The 24,270-nt window shown below is 44.2% G+C and overlaps 2 protein-coding genes across 5 annotated transcripts in view; one reads left to right on the top strand and one right to left on the bottom strand.

Annotated features, from left to right (window-relative positions):
- The window catches only part of Pdk1 (Phosphoinositide-dependent kinase 1), a 330,571-nt gene that overhangs the window by 301,244 nt on the left and 5,057 nt on the right, over window positions 1-24,270 (bottom strand). The window lies entirely within an intron of this gene.
- LOC108629643 (uncharacterized) lies at window positions 15,909-17,672 on the top strand. 2 transcript variants are annotated; one of them, XM_026817469.1, is made up of 4 exons: window positions 15,909-16,104; window positions 16,178-16,376; window positions 16,447-16,539; window positions 17,187-17,672. In XM_026817469.1, exons 1-4 carry the CDS (start codon window positions 15,983-15,985, stop codon window positions 17,502-17,504), a joined length of 732 nt encoding a protein of 243 aa, XP_026673270.1. In that variant the 5' UTR covers window positions 15,909-15,982; the 3' UTR covers window positions 17,505-17,672. The 2 variants fall into 2 exon arrangements, with proteins under 2 accessions (XP_026673270.1, XP_017887915.2); XM_018032426.2 differs by lacking the exon at window positions 17,187-17,672 and adding an exon at window positions 16,679-17,095.

The following is a 24,270-nucleotide window of genomic DNA, read 5'->3' as shown; positions in this document are numbered from 1 at the left end:
CACGTAGCTATTTATTATTAGCATTATTCTTCCGACGTCTGATTTCTTTTTAATTATAGGAAATGCGTTTTTCTAAGGTACATAAACTTTTGGGATTGACTGTATAGCTAATACATTCTTAAGACCTCTACTTAGTATAGTAGTATACCAGATTTTACTCAATGTGAGATTATTCGCTTTATAATTTGCAAAGAATTCCGTCCACGGAACATACTCTAAATTCGGTTGATATATTTGTTATCGATTTGACCTGCACACGAAGAGGCTACCCGGTCAGTTAATTACCACGCCCGACAGGGATATAACAGAAACGTTTACGGTGGTGTCGGTCGGGACATGAGTGAGAGAGCTAATCCTTCAGCGGAAGATCCGTGTGTTTTTGGGATAGGCGCCAGGTGCGGGAACCGAGAGAAGAGGGTAAGAACCGCAAGGGTTTCCGGTGTTCGTAAGGTGGTCGCCTCGGACCAAGGGGGGTTGCAGAGGGTGAAAGCTGCAAGGGCTCTGTTTGACGCGGAATTGCGTGCCTGGCTCATTCGTCTCCGGCTTATCCTCTGCCACGTGCCCCCCGTTTCGCTTTTCTTATCTGGCCGTGCACGCACTTTATCCGATATCGTTGGGGAACCTCAAATCCGTCACTTTCGAGCGGACACCCTCGCCGTCTACGTGCCACTGGAACCTTTTTTGCGGGCAACGGAAAAAAAGGTACGTAGGAATAAAAAAAAGCTAGCCGGTGAATAAATTCGTGCGGGGGACCCAAGGAAATTGGAATACATGAAATATGGCTGTTCGAATCGTTCTCGGCCGCTAATGCTTCTCGCCGTACGAAAAAAGATATTTACGCGAGGAACGTGTCGCGACGAACCGTTTTTCTTCATCTCTCGACGATCGACTGGGAGAAGTATATCGCGAAAGAAATTACCGACGCGTCTATTTATTAGACAGTGGCGCACTATTATCGATTCGTTCCTGGTGATGACTTTGAAGCTTCGCTGAGGCCAACGTGTTCTATTTTTACCGCGTAGCTCTAGTATCGAGGATGGAGAGAATAACGGCAAGGTCACGAGGTGGAGCACGAAGAAAAAGAAGCAGAGCGGAAGAGCTCCGAGCCGAAATTGGGGCGAACGAGCGACCGGCGAGGGAAAATGAGGCGTGAAAAGGGAACGTCGAAAACATTAGGAAGGCCCCGTGGCTCCGAACGAAATCAAATTTGCTTATGAATGGCAGTGATTAGGAGTCAGCTGATTTCGACGGTGGCATTGTCCCGTTCTCATACTAGCAATTACGATTCAACGACGGGAGGAGGTATCGATGTCAATGGAAAAACGTTAACGAAAATGGTCGATCAGAATGGTAATGTGTACGATAAATAATTAATTGCCAGAGCTAAATTATTATGTTACGTCAGTGCAAAAGTAATTGCAGGTTTTGACCATGTTAAAAGTACAATTATTTTTTAGCCGACGTAATGCGACGTTGGATCAACAATTATTTTACAAATTAAAATTAGAGGTTACTAAAATAATCGAGTGAATCACAAACTTGGATACAGATAAAAATACCTAAGAGCACTAGACAAATTGACAAAAATTTCTCGATGAAGGGACATTGAATCATCAAAGGGGAAATTCACCGAAGGGTGCATCGATTGATCGACGATTTTTTTTCTCTTCTGCAGGCACGAACCCACGAGCGATCGTCCGCTACGTGATTCATTTGAATGGGACGAATTTGGTGCCCAATGAAAAGCCATAGGTCCGTAGGGAACCGTAAGCTCAAAAATTATCATTCCGGACGCCGCCGTCGGCCCGACAGATCTTTGAAAAAAGCACAAGACACAAACAAGCGACAGATTATGCAGGCACGTGTGCCACGTGCTTCCGATATTGCAACGACCCCCCGCCATCCGTCTTGCGTGTCTTTGAGTCGACCGTGATAAATTTTATTTACCCATGAACCATCTACCGATCCGCAGGCCTACGTGTAATTTACATGAAGTTTGGACAGAAGTAGCGTGACAAATTCTTCTAATCGTATGACCAGTATTTCATACGAACGTCGCAACTTTCATGTTTCGTAACGTGAAATGAATAGAGCGTCGAGAGAACGCGAAATGGAAATTACAATCTGTTAATAAGTAAACAGCATGAATACAGCATTTCGTTAATTAATGGATAAATAGTAAATGACAATAGTGGGTTTCGGTGGAGTGAAATACTTGTCGATATTTACGAACCAACTACGGTTGAAATATTAAACTAGCTTCTACTACTGGAATTCCCATCGGAATCGCCGCTGCATCTAAACTTTTATTTTCCATCATCGGTTTCGTCGATGTTTACCGTCCGTTTCTCTCGCCAATTAACGCGTCCGGTCTTCGTACAACCGGCGGTTACGTTGTTGAATCTATAGCAATGAGACTACCTCAGAGGGTAATCGGTTCTAGAGCTCACAATGGGTGAGCCCACCCTTCAGCTGCAACCCGCATTTCATTCCCCTTTCTTTCGGTACGAAGTAGTGTCATTATCGTACCGGTATCATTTTTCGCCACTCACGGTATCATTGCCCTCGCGAGCGTCTCTCCGACCCATAGCAGACACGCGCAAGCCTCAGGGAGGAACGAATACTGCACTAGCAGTTAACTCGATGACAATACAATAATTTATACCGAACCCTATCTGATAATAATAAACTCTTCAAACCCCAAACAAATCTGTCGTTACGTTTCTTCTCTGACCCGAACATCCTCCCTTTCCTCGAATCCAAGCCGCTTCTTCCTTGCGAGAAATCGACTGACTCAAGGCGAACCAAAAAGGGAAAGCGACTTTCGAGAGAAGTGTCAACCCTGAACGACACCTCCCAAGGACAGAAGTTGCGGAGCGTGAGATCTCGGTAAATCATCCGTCTCCGTAGAACGACGCGACACACGAGCCCGAAAAACCGTGTCGCAAACGGGCTAACGATCTATCGCCAGGGCAAAAACCTCGAGAATTGTTTTCAAACGATCTATCCTACGACCGGCCTCTAACGAGGATCGTTTACTACGCGAACAATCAATACGAACGGCTTTTTATCCGTGGACCCACGATAATATTACTTATAGGCTCGTTTCTATTCGTGATTTCGACCGATACGACGGGAAAGTAATACGGTTTCAAATTTTATCGTTCCGCGAGGAATCGTAACTCTATAAAATGGGGGGAACGTAATTGGAAGAAAAGAGGGCGGTTTGTCCCCGTATTCTGTACGCAATGTACTCGCGTTACTTTTTCGCAGCACTCGTTTCGAAGTCGTTAAACGCGATAAGTCATAAGCGAGAGCACGCGCGCACAGTTTCACGACCGAGTCACCTATTTCTCCTCAAGGTCCGCGAAGATCGTTCGATCGTTACTCTTGATTACCGTGTCGTTACCGTCAAATTACTGGAGTAACGAAATTCTTTCTCTCTCTCTCCCTCTCCCCTTTTTCACACTGCTCTTATAGTGACTCGAGCATAGTCCAAGGGAAGAAAGGGTCGCTTCGCGTCGTGCTAGGTGGGACCTCGTTAAAACTGTCCCCTAACCTTCCCTCTCTCTCTCTCTCTCCTTCTTCCCCTCTATCTCTCAAAAGAAACCAATTCAGGCCAGACGCGAAGAAAAACTGGGACACTTACTGGGATGGAGTTCCCGTATTTGGCCACTGTATTAGAGCCACATAGAATATCACTTTCCTGAGCTGGATATAAGGCATAATATGTCACACCTTCTATGCCTTCTTAAATTATTTATTAATTATTTATTGGCGCTAGCGAAAAATTTTTATACAAGAATTATAGGCACTGACGTTCTCTACGAGAAAGGTTCCATGCATTTGTCTTCTGTCTTTAATATTTAATGAGTCAAGTATAATTAATCGACAGTTTATTGGTACTGAGAAAATTTGACCGTCTCACCGCCGAAACAGCAAACTTTTCGCCAGAGAATCATAAAGTGGCATAAAACGATTCGTTCATACTAAACAAACGATCACGGATGATGGTAAAAAGGTTCGATCAATCACGAAAAACAGACTTTACGGTTTATTACGAGGGCGTTTCTGTGACGGTAAACTTGGTCGCGAATGTGTTCTTTCATCTTTTAGTAGATCCTAAAAATCCGGATTCGAACTTGGCGAATAGTCTCGCAAATCGTTGGATCAACGACTAGCGTCCGAATAGCGATCGGGGCCGTTTCTCGCTGAATTCTGAAGAGATGAAACGTACTGGCCACAACGGCATCCTGGTGAAAAGTTACGAGCTCGCATCCCGAGTTACTAGATCGATAAGCACGAAGGATCGCTCGGAGTACGTGTTTGTATAGTTTTTTATGCTCCCGGTAATTCCGATGAGATTGCCCGTGGCAGTAAAAAAGATCTACTGAGCTATAGGCGCCCCGAGTTTTACGGTTTAGTTAAATAAATACTTTATACCCGATGGACCGCCATAAAATAAAATTATTTCGCCCGAAATTGGAGAGACGTTTGATGGAATAATCTCAAAATGAGAAAATTGCTATCTCGTTAACGCCGCCGGATAAAAATGGTACGCGCATATATACGTGAACGTGCGAGAGTGAAGAGAGGATAGAGCAGAATCGCGTCGCGGAGAGCTCTAAGTGATATCAGCCTTAAATCTATGCTCTACGAGCAGTTAACCGGGTTAGAGACGTCGGTTACGATTACCAGAACTAATTTCATCCGCTCCCCTACGCAGGGGCGAGAACGGGGGAGGCCGTACAATTCCCCGCAATTTTCGGTCCTCCGAACTACGAGTAAAAATGGCATCCTTCCTTTTTTTCTCTCTCCCACCCCCGCGAGCCTCGCTCCAGTCGTCCCTCGCCCACCGTGACACTCGAGCTGTAATAACGAAGTCTACCTTCTCCGTGAAAATTGCGGAATGCAAGTAGCCACGGCCATTCACGGACTCGTATTGCGGCAGAATAGACGGTGAACACTTCGAAACCACCCACGCTCGCGGAGCGAGAACCAGCTTTTCTCCCGCCAACCACCGAGCCCGTCGACCAGGCTAGAAAGGGGGTGGCGTAGTACTCGAGGAGGAGAATCGTGTGTATCGACCACTGACGTCATCCATCCCCACTAAACTACGTCATGTATACGATCCACCGACGGGAGAGGAGGTTGTCGCAGTGCCGTACCGACTTTCTGCCGCATCAAAGGGTTCCGAAACTACCCCTCCGTTCCATTTAGTCCGTCACTTGAATTCTCGCGACGACTCTCCGACATTCACTATTATAGACTGGCTCATCGTTGATGAGTTAAATAAAATTAATGTGCGTACGAACGAATCCAGTTCATAATTAACCGCGTCGACGCCTCTTCTAGGATGTACGTGTAATATACATTCGCATGCGAACGTTCTTGGAATTAATTATGATCGAACGATCTCGTATCGTCACTGCGAATTTTTACACTGTCGTCTCTCTACATCGCGGAGCGTTTGTCTCATCGCCAGTTTCGATTATTATTTTCTGTCGTATCGTTGCGAGACATGTATCGTGCTAACTGATGGCGGGAAACCTAGCCTGTAGCGAGTAGCACGCGCCGATTTACAATGCTCTTTGAAAATCAAGTAGGATTGGTCGTTAACATATTGTTATTGTGTAAACACAAATAACGACGCTTTACGCTGCTCGTCGTTTAAATATGCAGCCAGTTCGACAGGATGATTTGCAGTCGTAGTTAATAATCGATAGGTATTAAACAACAGGTCTGATATTACCGCGATTAATCGAGCGTCGCCGTGTTTATTTGAAAACACGATCGCATTTATCGTCAGCGCCGCCCGTTTACGAAGTTTTCGCGGCACAAGTTTCGACGCCGCGCGAGGTTGGGGTGCAGCACACGCGTGCACCGGGGAACATTAAATTTCATCAACGGAGTTCCGCTCTTAATAAGCAATTATCTTTGAATCTAAGTTTACCGCGGCGCGTAAACTTGTTCGCAACCAAGTCGAGACAAGCTTCCGCACGCTAAATACCGTTCACGCGACCGAGCTTAGCGCGTGTATACGAAAAAGTAAACAAACGATTGTTCCGCTCGTTCACGGGTAACGGTAAAATCATTCTGGTAACTTTTCCAACTCTGATCTTCGTTAAGAAGGTATGAAGAGAAACAGGTGTGAATAAAAAGGAGAGAAACGAGTTGGATGCAAGGGTCCTGTTCGCGCCAAAATTTCACAGCCCTGAAGCTAAGAGAGCCTGAGTGCAAAAGTATTGATTCGTTTCATCCCCACTTCGCGAACGCCACGCTACTATCCCTACCGTCCCGTCGCCGACTCTGTCGTCGTCGTCGCCGTCGTCGTCGTTGTCGTCGTGGTGCTACCTTCCCTCGTAGACCTCCCTTCGCCTCCTGCCCGTCCTTCGTTGCCCTTTCCCGCCCTTTCTGGAGCCTCGCGAACGACGGATACGCGTGGCCGAACAAAGATGCGGCTAGAAAAGAAGAGCGTGCGGACTCCGAAGGAGGAGAGGGTCAAAGGAAAAAGAAAGAAGGAACAAGAGGGGATGTCGTAGGGCGAGAGAGAGAGATAGAGCGCGCGGGAAAATTCGCCCTCTATTTTTCTCGCGAGACAGGCAACGCCATCGTGGACCTTCCTCCGCGTTGCTGGACGCGAGAGAAAAGCGCCCATGGTTTCTTTGTCCCTCCTCGGCCCATTTGTTTTACTTATCCGCTATGCCGCTGCAAATCCGATGTTCCCATTGGGAGGCATGATAATAATAAAAAAAAAAAAAAAAACAATTAAGACGCGTGCATGTATCTCCTCGGTTATGAATCTTTAAGCGCGTCATCACGGTCTTCGGAGCATCACGTTTCTCCTCCACGTTATTTTTCCTCGTAAAATTTCCACGTAATACAGACTACAATATGAATTAACGAGTCATAGTAATAAATAAATTTCCTTATAAAAAGAGTCGCGAAATTTGTCCAATTCAAATTTTTTCCCCTGATTCATTGTCAAGAAAGAAGGATTTTATACTTTCTCACAGATTAGCGAGTTTGAGTGCATTAAATACCGTCGACGAGATGCACTGCTTAATTAAAACCGTGCAATGTTGTCGAATTATGCTTGTCGATCACTTCCTTAAGATTTAAGCACGACTACTCCTCGTTTTCAGCTGCTACTTTTGTTTCTTATTAATATCCGCAGTATACTCAGTAGTACAAACCGTAATATAGTCAGACATACATCTAATTTCAAACAAGTTCATCTCTATACTACCTAAACCGGATAGACCTTTCGTGAAGATGTAACAATTCTGAGATTAGCTCAAACACATGAATTATGGAACCAGTATACAACGTGAAGGACCTGTTATATATATATAGCGCACAGAAACGAAATATAGATACTCTCGAAAAATGTCCTTCCGGCCGGGACTCATTAGAGGGGGTAAAAAGCGCGATACGACGATGATAAGCCATTGTTACCTATTCGCTTCCTTCGAGATACACGGTAGCCCCAGTGACACGTGTCACGATGCCGTGACGCCGCGTTTCCGGCTGATTTCCCCCGTTCCTTGACCTGTCTTTCTTTTTTTCCTCCCTAATTACCGCGATTTAAGCGTTCACCAGTCACGCGACAGTCGGCGGCGTGTCCCATCTAGGCTTCTGCGTGTATGCAACGCTACCGCCGCGGCCGTACGTTTCTACCCTGGCCCTAGAGTCAAACGCAACACGCCACGAATCACGAAGGGGGAAATCGAGATTTTCATTCACGCGAGCTTATTAGGTTACCTGTACGCGTCGCGCCTAATCATCGATTGCGTCCGTTCATTTTCGTCTCGCACCTTTTAAAATTATACTGATTTCCCTATATGCCTTAATAAATTATATTATGGCGTCTCATTGATAAATTTACCCTGGTAATGATGATATCCGGTCTTAAGAGAGGTTGGCAAATTATTCGTTGGCAACGGACATAGCGGAAAATGTAAATTCATATTAGCGTAATGATAGACCGAGACACATCGCGGCATAAGGAACAGAAACGAAATGCCAGTTGCTATCGCAGGATTTTTATATGAATTCTTTCATCAACCGTCGTACGTTCCATTTTTAATCAGAAATTTACGAAGCAAATCACAGGGTTCGCAAGTATCGCGTTACACGTTAGAAACTCGACGATATCATTCTTGATATTCGCGGTCCCGTTATCCAACCGTAGTATTTTCCATCGCTAATTCTGTTTACTCGCCAGGAATATGCATAATTGTTTCTCGTCACGCCGATTACGAACATCGATCATAGACCGCGAATTCGATCTATTTATAAAGAAATTGAGCGTACAGATATAATATGAACAATGCTTGCGATGTAGAAAAATATATGAATTATCAAGAATACCATAAATATCTTGTTTTATATAAAAATCCGTGATCTAGCAATACAAGGCGCGTGATATCTAAAAAAAAATCGTAATCACCGATAAAGATTCTGAATTTCGGTATTCGGTACGTGAGACCAGTTCCTCGCTCGCGATACTATTCATGGTGACGTTGCAGCTGCATTATTCAGAACTGTTAGCTGCATTAAAGCACACCGCCGCGAATATCCAGAAACGAGCTGTACACCCTCTGCACGTTGCACTTTACAAGGCATCACGTGCTATTATTTATCGCATTAAATTACACCGGGCTACGTTTCCGGTAGATTATTAATGACACAGTAACGTCGCGTCCTCTAAAAATAGGAAAATACGCGTACAAAAAAAAGAGAGAATAAAATGGAGAGAGGTCGAGAGGGTACGCTACGAATTGGTTCAATTATTCGTTCGATGGGACCTCGCCTAAGCACTCGTACACGTGGATAGTTTGAATCGAACGAATTAACAGCGTTTTCGCGAGACGCAAATTGCGTCTCTCTCGACGTTTAATCGTATTTGGTAAAGTATCTTGTTCCGGGCGATCAAACGACGTTATAAAAACGAGGCTCGACGGGTGAAGCACCCGGGATGCACGGATACGTATTTCCCCTGGCTCCGTCTCGCGAACCTAAAATTTCCCAAAGCCGTTTAAAGAAGAAACGGAGGTAGGAGCTCGGTGAAGAGGCTGACGAGTCTCCGAGTGCATAAAAAGGGTAAACACGATCTTCGCGCACCCTCGAAATCAAATGACTAAACACTAAACTCGAGGCAGAAAAAGAGGGAGATTCAAAGAGAAAGAGAACGGAGACGGGGTGAAAGGTGGAGGAAGAGCGGGTGCGCGCCCGTTCATCGGCGACCCTTGGACGAAATATTCTCGATGACTCGTGCGAAAGTGGCAGCTCGGAGCGGAATGGCACTTCATCCTCGGTGGATGGGTCTCCGAAAACATAACAGTAACCATAACAATGGAACCTGAGGGTACCCGGGACCGCGATTTCAGGTATCGTTTTTCCACGTCGCATCTCGCAGGGCGGACGCGGTGGAAGAAAGTCGACACATGTTTCCGACTAACATACAGCGTGCCTTCAAGTGAATCGGCTACAGATAGTATTTCGTGGAAAAATCGATCATCAGGCTCGACAGACGTTCGAAACTCACAGGACAGGAGATGATTCACTGTTTCCCAAAGAAGAATCGATTGTCATAAAAAAAACAGTAATTTCATAACGATTCTCGCGAAATTCCAAACGATATTCCAGTTTACGATAGAGCTGAGTGCCGCTGATCGTCCCAGATTTCGGCAGCAACGTTTCAACGTGAAAACGATCAGCATGAACATTTTGCACGACGCTGAACAGGTTTAATTTCGTAAAGAGCACTCGATAGACGACCACGATAAATTCCTGCGGTAGCCTGTGAAGTTTCAACGCGAATTTTTGGGATCCGAGCCCATCGTGAATTGGCTCTGACCGCTGATGTACAGAACGTCGCGTAAACGAGCTTTTTCCCCCATTCATCCGAAAGGGGAATAAACGCTTCGTGCGTACAAAACCGAACGGAAGATTTTAAAAAATGTCATTCGAACTACGAGAAATATAATTGAATTTTACAATTTATATACTCTTTCATTTCATGTTGTTAACAAATCGTATTGTTCTATAAAATATCCAATAACTCGATGCTAGTTTTTAGGAAATCAATTATTCGAACAGAAAAAAAAATGAGATTCGAGCAACTACAGAAAAATAAGTTCTAACGACCGAAATACGTATTTCCCACCCATATTTGATGAGCGGACAGAGTCAGCGCGTTCGTTCGCTATGGTATTCTATCCACGCGCCGCAAATAGACACCAATCGAATCAAAAACGCGGCACATATATACAGTGTACACAACGTAACGGAGTAAAGCGCGAGATTTAACGAAAATGAGACGGAGGCAGGGGCGTCGTCGATGACGGGTGCACCGCACCGAGGATGTGTATATGCCGCAGTCGATTCGACGGGATCGTTAAAATTAACGAGCGTATTCCAACCTCCTCGAAAAATGTCGCGAGCTTCCAGTTTTCTCGCGTGACGACCGACGATTCGTAGCAACGCATTTTCCGAAACCACGCATCGTCTTAAGTATGCAACAGTACTATGTACCAAATATTTCGTGTTACGATATAGCACGAGAAAAATCGACTGATTAAAAGTATTCGGCAAATCTCCTGTTAACTTCGATTTAAAGTAACGACGCGCTTCTCATTGCTGTTTAAGGATGTATTGGCTATACAGTCAATCCGAAAAGTTTATGTACCTTAGAAANTTGAAGGGGTACCCCTTGGAAAAATTTCGGAAAAATCGAAAATTTTTTTTTTGTTGTTTATTATTAGCAATATTCTTCCGACGTCTGATTTCTTTTTAAAAAATGCATTTCTAAAGTGCATAAACTTTTGGGATTGACTGTGTAGCCAATACATCCTTAAGGCGTACCTATATAATATAACGATCGTTCGCGAAGTCACCGCATAGTTCCAATTGCGGTCACGGAACTGGGAAAAAATGGGAGCATTCCAGTCCTGCAGGAAACGTTTACGTCATTGTGCTCACCGATGCGCGTTGTCGTTTCGAGGAGGAACATGATACGTTCAGGGGCGCGCGATTTACAGGCGGTAATAATCGTTAAAAGATCTGTACCGCGTATACAGCGGGACAAGGGATGTTACGCGGAGTGAATTCGACGACGAGTGACAACAAGCCACGCGTTGTCTAGACACGCGAGTGGCACACGCTATATCAATGAAAGTATCTGTCGGGGATAACGATAATGCGACCGGATTATTACACCCTCGAGACCGATCCCCCGCGAATTACCGGCCCGTTTCGCGTGGCCAACTGATTTTTATCAGCACGCACGTTACCGCCGCCAATTTTTTATAATATACTCATCGGCGGTAAGAGGGTGAAACGACGCGAGGAGAAGGCGAACGAACCGGAGAGCCACGTTCTCAAAAAACCTAACGACCCGTATAGACGCGAGCGGGCTTTGTGATGCCATAATCTCGGGAACCTACGAATCAGAGGTGGAAAACTATATCCACGTACATATGTGCTCTAACGCGGTGACCAATGCGATCGCAATGGGAATTATATTGAAAGGACGAAAAGCATCTTTCGCTCCAAATAGCTCCGACCACTGTACTTCTATTCCCATGGAAGTTTTAGTACGTATACCTTCTGTACAAGCTTTTAATCAAAACAGATGTTGCGTTATTCATACGTACATTTGCTCGTTCGCAGTCAACGTTCGCTTAAGTGTATTTTGTAACGCTAACAAAAATAGTATGATTTTATTACTACTGTGTTCTCCGTTCGATGGGAACGAGGGGCATGAGAAAATAAAGGGAATACGATAAAGGTCCTTTGCCTGACGAGTTAACGCGAGCCGTTCGATGATGATGATACTCTCAGTGAGAGCTAAAAGCATTCCTCGAGGGACGAAACTCGCCGCGTGTATGTAGGTTAAAATCTGTTGATATACAGCTCGCACGTGGACTTCCTTTCGGTCGGGCCACGTAAGCCCGGTTTCCTGTTCCTTTTTTGACGGGTGAAACGGCGAAAACCGGTGCGACGCGACGCGACGGGACGGGACGAGCGAGCCGATGGTGGGGTTAATGTGCGTACACACCACGGGATGTCTACCAATTTCCGGGTTCACCTAATGCATTTATCAGACAGGCAGAAAGGATCGAGGGAGAGTACGGCCACGGGGAGGGAAATAATTGAGACGCGGACCACGTTCGGGAGAAGAGGATCGACGGAAGGCCGGGCGGAGGCTTCGTGTAAAGCGGAACGAATCATAAAGGCGTGGAGAAATTAATGAGAACGAGAGCCGAACGGGGAAAGGGAAACGAATCGAGCGAAAAATTATCTTCGCCCCGAAATACAGCCGCCTGACGGTACGTTACGAACGAACGAGACAAAGTGAAACGAGCAGAGACGGGGAGGTTACAGCCGTCTTTATTGGATTCCGAAAATGAACGAACATGAATTTTGCGAACGGACATGTCATTCCAACAGTCAATCCTCTTCGATCGGAAACGTTACGTCTTCATCTTATATCCAACAGTTTCTATCTTTCTTAAGTCTCGTTCTTTCAATTCATTTCTCACAGTTCAAATTATGACATTAAGAAAATTAAATAACAAATAAATGAATAAAATTGTCAAACTCACAGTAGAAAGTGTAAGATTCGTTATGAAATCTTTTTATGAAAGGACCCATAATCATGTTCCCCTTGCAAAAATCACTGTACGTGTAATTGCTTCACGGTTTTCGCAAGTGCAGTATGAAAAGATTCTATAATACTTGGCAACGATTTAACGCGCGTTGTCAACGCGTCGCTATACGTATTACACGAGGGTAATTTATCAATGCTGGAGCGGTTACGTATGTACGTACATTGTCGTTTAAGTTACACTGCTGCCAGTCAACGTGTTGACGCGTTACAAAACAAATACGTGGCCTGCAATTTCTGCACCTCTGGACAGGGTGCCTGGTTACGAACGGCGGCATACAGTATCATAGTAGCCTACCATTCTACCCCCGACCTCATCGGACTTACGAATACAGTTCGGTGTGCGATTAAATTATTCCGTCTCGCTGGACGTTTCCCCGATCCGAGGCCGTGGAAAAGCTTATTTATTCGGTAAAGTGCAGGAACGAGGAGCGGGCGGACGGGCGGTCGAGAATAAACGTCGCTGACAAAAACAACGCGCACGCCAACGTGAAATTGAGTTACCATCACGCCTCGTTATTCTCGTGAGACTCGAAATAAAGTGGCGAGAGACATCTCCGCGAGAGGATTGAGTTACCGTCCACTTAATTGACCGCCCGCAGAAACGAGAAGAGGACACTGATTGACAGCGAGATACAGCTGTCATCGCGACTGACCCCGAAGAAGGGTACGCACCGGTTTAATTGGTCTTTAGCAGAACGAAATCCTCTCCCTCGTTTCGGTTCACCCGTATAACGAAGAAATTTGGGAAACAACACGTTCCACACTTGCTGTATCATTATGCTGAATTTCTTTACAGATACGCCGTAGTTGGAAGGTGAAAAATGAGGCACGATCACTTAAAATATTGATTTTGACCATCTGAATATCCGTCCATCGACCATATAAGAAAATACTATTGATTAAGGAACCTTCGCGTTTCTGGTGTGGAACGTGTGGCAACGAATGTGATTCCAAAAACAAAGATGCAATCATAATCTTTGTACCTGGATTAATAATATACGGATAAGTCGGTCGATTCAGTGACGCAGCGCGACGACTGGCAACGTCATCGTCGTCGTTGTCGTCGGTTGGGATACATTTCTCGGATTACATAAACCCAAATTATCCCATGAGTCATTCTAATTCTGGTTCCATCGGGGTTGCATCGCTATTCCCTCCCTACACGCGTCTCCCTCCCTCTATTCCCTCCGTCACGCTCTTTCACCACTTTTCGTGCATACGTCCTAAGCGTCGTTGCCTCTTTCTCGAGCAGAACGATGTCTGCTGTATAAATAGCCGGCACATGTGTCGTCTCGGGACGCACACGATGGCCCACTTTCCCTCGTGCCACACGAAATTAGAGAACTTCGACGACGATGCTTTTTCATTTTCCACCCGGGACAATCGCCACCTCTCGCCCTTTCCATCTACACCCACGATTTCCTGGTTTCGGGACGTCCTCACTCGATTTCCAGACGTTCCAACCAAGAAACACGGAAATACTTTTCTTCTTGGAATAAGTTAAGATCGTCGAGATAGAGAAGAAGATGGTGGAAGGTGATCATTTGTGGATAAGATGGATGTACACGCTTATAAACGAAATTCTAGCGTACAATCAAAGTATTATATTACACGTATAGAGTATAACCCTTCTTCCTTTAATAATAAAGTCGCGAGGTACGTTCAAATTCGATTGCAGAAGAAAGCGTATTCCGAAACTAGAGAAATCTGAATGTAGATTCTTTTAATTGACATCATAAATGTTTTACGTTGCTTAAAAATCAGCGGAACGGTAATCATCTTTACTTTCCTAACTAACTAAATCGTTTGAAATGTTCTGTGTACTTTTCATTGCACGTACGTCTATAATCAGACTGGAAATGTTTATGCAAATATTCTTATGAATGCACGCGAAGAAATGAAACCTGTTCCACTTGCTAAGTGCCATACTTCGAATACTTCGTACATTTTTGCGCATTCGAGTATACATTCTGCATGTGCGTGCTTATGCAAGAAGAATCAATACGAAGTAGCATTTGAAATTATCACTTAAAACATTTCTTTCAGTCAAATCGGTAAATAATTGTTCGTTTCAAGTTGTTGACTATCCTGTTTATGCATGTTTATTCTATTATAATTATGTAATAAATCACCTAATTTCTGTTCGCGTAACAATTTCTACTTACTGATTTTATCCCTTGTAATTTTATGTACGCTCTCAGGCCAGAGAGATTGCGACGTGAACAGAAATTGGGACGTTTATCATACTTAAACTGCCGAAATGTGTAAATACTAGTACCTGTAGACACGAACGTACACGTGCACGAGATACATCGGTCTACACGTAACTATCCCCGGTGCAACAAAAATCGGTGCGAACGATAAATAAACTGTTCGATATCACGAAACGTCGCGTCGCGTGAAAAACTGTTTCATGGACAGGCCGGTGCCACGGTAGCGGCAATAGTTCTATCCACGGTGAATGCAACTGCATTTTCCACCGCGACACCAAGTTCCCACATATCCTAGCGCAATAATGGTAGCAGACAGATCTGATCTGACGGATCGCATCCGCGACAACGAATTCCCGTCGCCCGTCACCGACTTCCACCGTCGCGTCGCCTCGCATTGCGTCCCGGATCTCTGCTCTCTTCCGTTCACGATCCATTTTTACAAAACAACGATGACGCCTCGTCGTCGGCGTTTCGCCGCACGATCGCGCGGGTAATGAGAATCGTTGTGCACTTCTGTACCGCGTGCATTCGCCGTCCAAGGCCGCGCACAAATTGGCCGGCAGTAAAAACGGAAGCAATTTTCGGAGACGAACCGTGAAAAACAGGAACTAGGATTTTCTAAAAATAACTCGACATCGCGTTGAGGAACTGCGTATAATTTGAAAAACATATTCTATAAAAATATGAATACGTAGAGAGAATCAAGGTTTCGATGAGACGGCCGCGTCTGAAGTAGATCAACCTATTTATGGTCAGACAAGAATCTATTCCCTGCGCCACGTCTTATTCCTTGCCCAATTTTAACGTTTCCGTAATATTTTTAATCAGGTAATTATCCTCTCGAGTTGAGTAAACTTGGGGATCGAAAACAATCGAAACAAATTATTTCTTGAAACAATTTTGTCTGTTGATAATTACGTCGAGAAACAATACCTGTATTACGTGTTGAAATAATATTTTCTCTAAAAATATGAAGCCTGACGCATTTTTACCGGGAATTATGTGTCCCCAGGTGTTATCAGTCTCATCTGTGGTATAAAGCATCCAGCGCGAATGGACGTTCAGTCAAATAACTAATGAGCATCAGAGTACAATGGTGAAACTACGCGCGTTCGGTGTTTTAATATCGTTCGGAATTCTCAGTGGGAACATGGTCGAGCCGCTGATGCAGGAGGGATTGTCGAAATTTTTCGGCACTATCACAGGGATTAGACAGTAGATCTCGTTTTCACGATACTTATCACTAATCTGAATTTTATCTACAACTAAATTTCACTCGAAATTGCAGACTGCGAATCCCGGAGTTGTTAAATCAATTGTGCAACGAATCGCAAGGTTCGAATATGGTTCGTCGAGACGCGTGTTACGGGTGCTTCTACAGAGTGTCTAGACAACCCATTGGATATTCACTGTTGGTCTCTATGTCCAGCTGCGCTGATATGTATCTCAATGGTACCGATTACGGTCACTGTCAACGATATTTGAGCGTAAGCATATTTGCCGTCTCTCTGACTAAACGTCTTACAACTTTTTCATAATCGATCCATCCATTCGTAGAATGCTACCAACGCACTGAACTCAAGAATTAATCCTACGACTATATACTGCACGTTCCTCGATTGCGTCCGACAACAGAACAGGGACAATTTGGTAAGTACAATAGATCGAAAATTTCCCGACTGTGCTATAAATAATGAACACGCTTGTCGCTCCAATCGTTCAGATCGTATCGCTTATTAGTCATTGTACATACGGATGTATAAAGAGAACAATTGTAAATATAAAACAGGAAACACTGCAACTGAGAGCGAGAACGTCACTGATCCATAGGACGAATTACGCAGAGGCATCATTCTTTCATTTAAAATCTTACAAACAGCTAAGAGGCGTTTGCGTTATACGAGAACGGAATACCGAGACGATCACCGTGAGACCTGGAACTGAACCTATCGATCCCAGGGGACAAATCCAGCAACCACAACTATATTTTGCTTAAAAGAGATCACCCATGAAACTGTACATACATATACCTTTGTATAAATACTGTACATATTGTTTACTATAAATATGAATTGCAGTAAGTAAACTGATTGCAATTCAACGATATAAAATAGTATATCCTATTTTGTATATAATATAAAAAAGATCCCACTATAACGAAGGTTTTCTTACATGTAATTATGCTTTTTATTTTAATTAAATTTCACTGAACATCTCGCAATGGAACATTATTACCGCGAAGGTTCATATTTAGCGAGGGGCGAATATCCACTAACAAACACACGTGTTACGCTTAGCTCACGGAATGCGTCGGCGAAGCTGTGCGGATATTCCCCAATTTCACCGTCACGGACGTGAAACTGGCTCAATTATATGTGAACACCACCGCGTGCGTGCTAGCGAGATCCCGTTGCTCACAAACGAACCCGATAACCGGAGAATTTCAAGAAGACGTTCTTGCTAATAAACTGCATATACCGACGATCAACGCGGTGCTGGTCAACACGGATTACGACATCAACATCATACAGCTACCATTTTATTACGGTTCCATCAACATCTGCTCGAAGCAGAGGAACTATGAGCAGGCCAGCTGGCCAGGCGTCACGTGCTGATCGAGAATTTCTCTCTTTACCATTGAGGAAGCACTCGGAGAAACTGAGAATTTCTCCTTACGACGATTTTAACAGGAAACGTTCCCGACCCACTAGTAATCTCCTACGACACTATTAAGAGAATTATATGCAAATTTAATTTGTTTCCTTTTATGACTAGATCGCAAAATAAAACACACGTGGCATGATCATAAAAATTCACGAAATCGTTTAACAATATTTTTTACGACTATCGATAAACTGAACTGAAATTAACCAGTGCTCGCACCCAGACGCCGAGCAAACGGAACGGCCTAATACAATTTCCAATTTACGAGTTAAGTTAATAACGGCGACCCGCGATGACACGAATAGATAGGGCGTTGTAATAGCGACTGAGAATGACACGAGCCATCTAAGTGCAAATTATCCCGTAACCCTTGATTGTGAATCATCGTTTTAAACCGTCCAACGAATAGGAACGAACACGTTAAGCATCGATTGTATCGCGAACGTTCCTTCTCCTTTTTATGCATGTTCTCACTGAAAATAGCTTTCGTCCTCGCCTGGATGCGACGTCGGACGCGGGTCGCCGATGTCATCGGCGAACCGATTACGCAAACAGAATTTCGACCCACGGCCGCGGAAATTGGCAAACGTAGTCGCGGAATTTTTATTTACCTTCTTCGCGAAAACGAATACTGGAACCTAGAGGAGACACGAGCCAAACGAAAAAGAGGAACGCCTCGCGCAACGGAAATCGGGGGCCAAAGGTTTTTCTCTTCCCTTCTTTGCGAGGAGCTAACGGTTCAATCTTGCACGTTGAAGTTCTGAAGGGAGATACGTGATCTCGTCGTGGAACGTTGGTCGGAGAGGAGAACGTTTTCATAATCAACTGTACGACGTGCGAAAACGAATCTCACGATGTCCTGTGTTACTTGTATCACGTCAGCGTTGCGTATCATTACGAGCATACGAGATAAAAAAGATTTCCAGACACGAACCTCGTCAGCTACGCTTGGAATTATTTTTTGCTTTTTCTAAAAAGACATTTATTGGAACTGATACCAAAGGAATTCCGGTGCATCTGAAATGATTCTTATGAAATGAGCGCTCTCCTGAGCATATCGGCGCGACAACGTTTGGTAGCGATATTTACATTTCCGCGTGCGCGATAGACAGCACGCTCGCCAACAAATATCCGGATATTCGAGGGTAATCGGATATTAAAGAACCCGGGTATCATCGTCGGCTCAAAGAAAAGGGAAGGCTTGAGAGGGAAACGGGACGGAAGAACGTCGTCTCTCTGTTCGGCTCTGTTTGCCAAGGTGAAACTCTCTAGTTAATTCTTTCGCAGACGAGAACCGTACAGGAAGCACTGGTTGGAAAAGAATCGAGGGATCGATTCCGTGACATCGGTGTGCACTCATGTACTTATAAGAGAAAATGGAGCAAAACGACGCCGAAAGGGAATCACCGAGAGAGGGCGAGGGAGGCACGACGGGCGAGGGAGGCACGACGGGCGTGGGTAGAAAACAGACCGAAGAAACGGAGAAAAGAAGCGACGAAGATGAAGGGAAGATCGGTCCATTGCACAGAAGCGACGCTCCACTTAGCATCTTCCTCGAAATAATTTGAAATATGCAAATACCATCGATGCGCACGCGGCCTGCCTATTGGCACACGACCCTGGTACAGCCGTGTGTGCGCGCGTGCACCCGTGCCACGGCCGTGTTTGTAGTTTGTACTACACACGACCCGTGTACATCACCCTCGTGGAGAGAAGAGGAGAGGAGGCTAAGACGCGAGGGAGAAGACAACGTATATTCCACTGGCTTACGGTTCAGTTCTCTCGGAGCCAATCTAACTTAACATGCAGATGCAGTACGTGGAATCGTAGAGGCGACAGAGGGAAAGAGAAGAGAGCCAGAAAGGAACTGAGACGGTCGCTTCTGAGTCATTCGAGGCGATGGTATACCTGCCTTTTCCGTATGATCATTCACCGTTACCGCCTTTAATGTCCTCGCGATTCGTAGGGTCCTTTTAAGACGGGACGTGATTTTAATGAATAAACCATACGACCGCTACTCTGGATGCAGGATCGATAAAAATTATTCCGAACGATTCCCCTGGCCGGATTGGCAATTCGTGTTACGGACGAGGATAAAACGGACCTTGTTGCGAAAATAAAACCGACAGGGACGAGAGGAGAGCTTTTGCGCGAGTCGTGATATAAAATAAAATAACACGACTCCTCGGTAATCCACTAAATGAAATTATATCGGGAGAACCGTCTCGCGTATCCGTCGTACAGAACAAAATCGTTATTTTCTTACGAAAGACGAAACGCGGCGCGACACAAGGAAACTCGTAACTCCTGTCCTATCAGATCTTCTAAAAATATTCCATCTAAACCTTCTTACGTGCTCGCCGCACGCGTGAGCGTAAAACGGTACCTGTGTACATCATCGAAATACGTGACTCTCCTTTTACTACCCGAATTTAAGTGGATTACAACTTTATATCGGAGCATAAACATGTTTTTAGCAAAGCTTCGATATATCAGAGGTCCATTTCGCGCGGTTGACCAACAGAAATTTTACCAACGCCGTTTACCATTAGAATATCCAAACGGGTAATCGAATAAATCGACCAAATAACAGTGTCATTACGCGAACAATGCTCTAACGTCATCGGCTGAAACCCCGTGTACGTTTCTCATCAGTCACGGAAGATTAAGTTTGCGCGCAACGTACCGATTGCCTGCACCTACGCAATAGAAAGCTCCGGCATCCGTTTCTTCTGCCGTTTCTGGAGATTATCTCACACGAGAGCGTAATAGATGACTGCTCCGCGAGAGATCAGCGCCGAGAAACGAGAAACCGTGCCTTTCCCGTCTGAACGTGAAAATTCATCGAACTTTTTATTTTCTTAAAGGATATTTTTGCGCCGGAAAGAACTTGAAATTAACTTTAGCGAATTCATTTTAATTTGAACACTGCCGCATCTCGCGAAAGTTCTTAAGTCGAGTATTTATGCGGGGGCGGAGGAACTGGATCGATCTTACTTTATGAACAAGAAAACAAATGAGCCATCGCGACGCGACGTGTCCTGCATCGTTTGCACGTGAATCATGCCGATCGGCGCGTATTGCACAAGCAGAAGCGACGAGTGAGGACTCATCGCGGAGGCGTTGCATAAAACGTGCCGCGGTGGCTGGTAAACAAAAACGAGGAGAGGAGTCAGCGCTCCTGGACCGTGGACACGTCATCGAGGCGCGGCGCACGTAAAACCAGGACAGACCACTGACGTGCCTTCTACTGCAGTTCCATCTAACCAGATTTTCTCACCCCATTTTCATTTATCAAGAAAATCACTGAGTCACGAACTAGTAATGAAAAATCGTACAATATGTGAATAGAAATTTCTTCTAAATTCACTCAGATCAGGTATCATGATTCTGTTCAGGTTTTATAGATACGCGAAAACTTGCTATGGGTTTCATGAATGACGAAACGAAATGTACACCTAGGTGAATCACGTGCGTCAAGCAAAACGATTCCAAAAGATTTTCGACACCTCGTTCTATGCGTTAACGAAAATTCGAGACTACAACGAATACGACTTTGCAAGAAAGAACAGCATTTATTATACGAATAGGGTGAAATCAATTATGAACACGGAAGAGAAACAGCTTTGCTGTGTCATGCATAAGCTGGATAGAACTGCTAGTCGCCCTGCGGTTCAATCTCTTTAGTCATGCCCCATGTGTTGCATGTAATACTGTTATACATCAGCATCGTGTCTAAAAAAACGTACGACGGCGTGCGACACGCCGTTTTCACGAAAGGGAGAAAAAAAACTGTCCCGCGGTGAGTCGCGTTTGCATTAAAGCGGCATGCAACATTTTCGAAATTCCACGCTCACGCCACGCGTCGTAGTCAGTCAATAAATGCACAGCACGCGTTGCAGCTGTTGAACGCGTCGTTGCGTTACAACGCGCGACTTTCTCTCAATGAATTTCTTCGGCACCCATTGACCCACCCACGCGTGTATCTATTCTCTTTTGATTCACGTAACGCAGAATTACGCGCCATCGATCAATGAATTCGAAACTCGGTAATAAGAGCGAAATAGAAAGGATTTCAATGATTTTTCATTCTTTAAACAGTTAGCTCAATATTTACCGTTTAATAAAAGACGATGTTTCGCGATACGCGAATATTTTTGTTACCCGTCGTATTTCTCGTTATTCGTAATGTTTGATTCCGTCTAGTTCCATTCGAGTAGAAATGTTTGTTCGTGCGTCGTATATTTATAGAATAAAATAAGTGTAAACGCGACGATATTTTGCCTGAAGCGAAAGGATTGACGTGTGTTTAGATGCTGTTCGAAATACATATAACTCGGGGGACGAGGAGCATATGCACGTCCTCGTACGTACGTACGTACTGGTTATTGTGATGTTTGGGAAAACATGCAATGCGACTACAAAGTACTACACAATGCGCCCATCCGGCAAAAACGATATAACGACACGGGCGCGCTGCTGTGTACACATATTTCTACGTGATTCACGCGACGTTTTTACTGTATTTTATTTGAACTGCATCCTGCAGTCTTGTCGAGTGCTTTGTTTCTACCTCTCGCTTCTTTTTTTTTTTCACTTTTTTATATATTCAGTTCGTTTTATTTCCCTATGTTTCATTTCCCGTCACGTTTAATTAATACATTCGTCTCACCTCGCCTAATGCATTTATTCTCCCAAAAAATAACCGATCTGTCAGACGACCATAACATATTCTACAATCGATTATTACAAAACCAGTGAATAATTGACGGACGAATATTTTGGGTAAAGTAAAATAAAATCTCCGAGGATACAATTTGAATCTTATCAATTTTTAAGCTGGACTATCCACGTATCGTACCGTCCTTGCGTATCAGTGTAAATGGCAAACGTTACAGCCTTGCGTGTAAAAATTTAATTTTATCATCGCTGCGGCACCGTGTCATTAGTTAGATGATACGTGAAACGCGGATATCCATCTTTAAGTGCATACAACAGAATTGAAACGAAAATGTAGGATAAACTATTCAAACGAGTGATATGCAATTTTGGATGATTAATTTTCTGGTCATCACGCAATGTTAATGTCAAGTATATTGCAGTTAGCGAAATTTTAACTAACGCCAGCGATAAGTATCGTACCTGCTACACGTATTTCTACGGTATTAATTGATTTCGTGGACAAGAGATGATTCTCAACGATTACACGTGTCGCACGCAACCACCTCACAAACTCGTTGACCTTTACCTTTAATTTAATCCGAACACGCGCCGAGGATTACAGATCGCACGTGTCCTGCGTAAAGGATTTAGACGATTTGCATGTTAACTTAAAAAATAAATTTGGATTTTTACTTTTTATCGTGAGAGCCTCTAAAACCACCAACTCATTTGCCAAAAATTAATCACTATAGTCGTTAACAGTCGATCTTTACGTCGATTCAAACGGTTTCGTTGTCAGTGAACGCCGGTCGTATCTCGCGCGCATATGTCGAGTCTAAATTTTGCCGTGCACCGATCGCAGACGTGTAGAAAAGCAAACGCGACGTTATTCAGCGAAATAGCGTACGAAAAGTCGGCCACGGACAAATAGAGAGACAGACGTCGTCGTGTAATGATTTCATTGGACTTTGTGCCGCGCCGATGTAAATATTATCCAGCAGACACTGGTTACAGGCGGGCACGTTAAACGAGGAAAATATTTGCACACACAATAGGATAGTTTGATCGAGCTGCTAAACGCCGGATAATATCGATTTCAGGTTCGCGACGCAACATTCGATGAAGTTGCCTTTTATGCCAACCGATTCGGGACAATTCAGTTTTTCCTTTGAACATTCATCAACCCGCTGTCTACACAGACAAACGATTATAGTATCCTTCACGTCCCTAATTGACCCAACAACCTAAATAATTCTAATCCGAAGTTTCAATTAATCGTGTATATAATTTATGTTCCTCTAATTAAAGATATCAATAAAAATATGCGCATGTAATATTACATTCATCGATCGTAGACCCTACGGGGACACTTTGTGTTCAAGGTAAATAAGATAAACCATTTGCATTGAAATGTTGTAATAAAAGTTAATGAGATCAACAAGAATTAGAAAAATATTTAAAACAACCGGATTCGATCATCGTGTCGCCATCTCACGGAATGCGCTCTAACCGGCTTCGACGGATAGGGCGCGATTTGAAAAAGAGAAGCGGAAATCACCGCGCGGTCTATGCGAGAATGCGTTTATCTCATCCAGCTGGAATTTATCTTTTAACAACGACGGGGAGCCTGTCTATTTTCAATTCAGTTGCTAATCCAACTGTGTATATATAAATGTTTCGACGACTATTATAATACTTGATAAAACAGTTGATTAAACGATTTATTTAATGATTTATTATGGGCTCCCAGGTAAGACAATTTCAATGACTACTGATCTAAATCATTTGTCAGACGTTTCGATAGACAATAAGAGCTTGGAAGAATTTATGTAGTTTATGATCGAAGTGCAGTGCATACATGGCTTTCAGTATGCATACTGTACCTAACAGGACACAGGATTGCAGTCACACCACGAGCAATATGAAGCCCTTTCTTTTCGTTACCCTCGAGCGGAGGCCGTGCGGTTTATGCTCCGGCAACGGCTTCTCGGAAGTCACTTTAATTGCGCGCGATACCGTTTTTGTCACGACCAGTTATCTAATGTGACACGCGCG

Source organism: Ceratina calcarata, unplaced genomic scaffold, assembly GCF_001652005.2.
Source record: "Ceratina calcarata isolate Rehan_Ccalc_2016 unplaced genomic scaffold, ASM165200v1 scaffold579.2, whole genome shotgun sequence".
Classification (NCBI taxonomy): Eukaryota; Metazoa; Arthropoda; class Insecta; order Hymenoptera; family Apidae; genus Ceratina; species Ceratina calcarata.
This window is presented reverse-complemented; position numbering and strand designations above follow the sequence as displayed.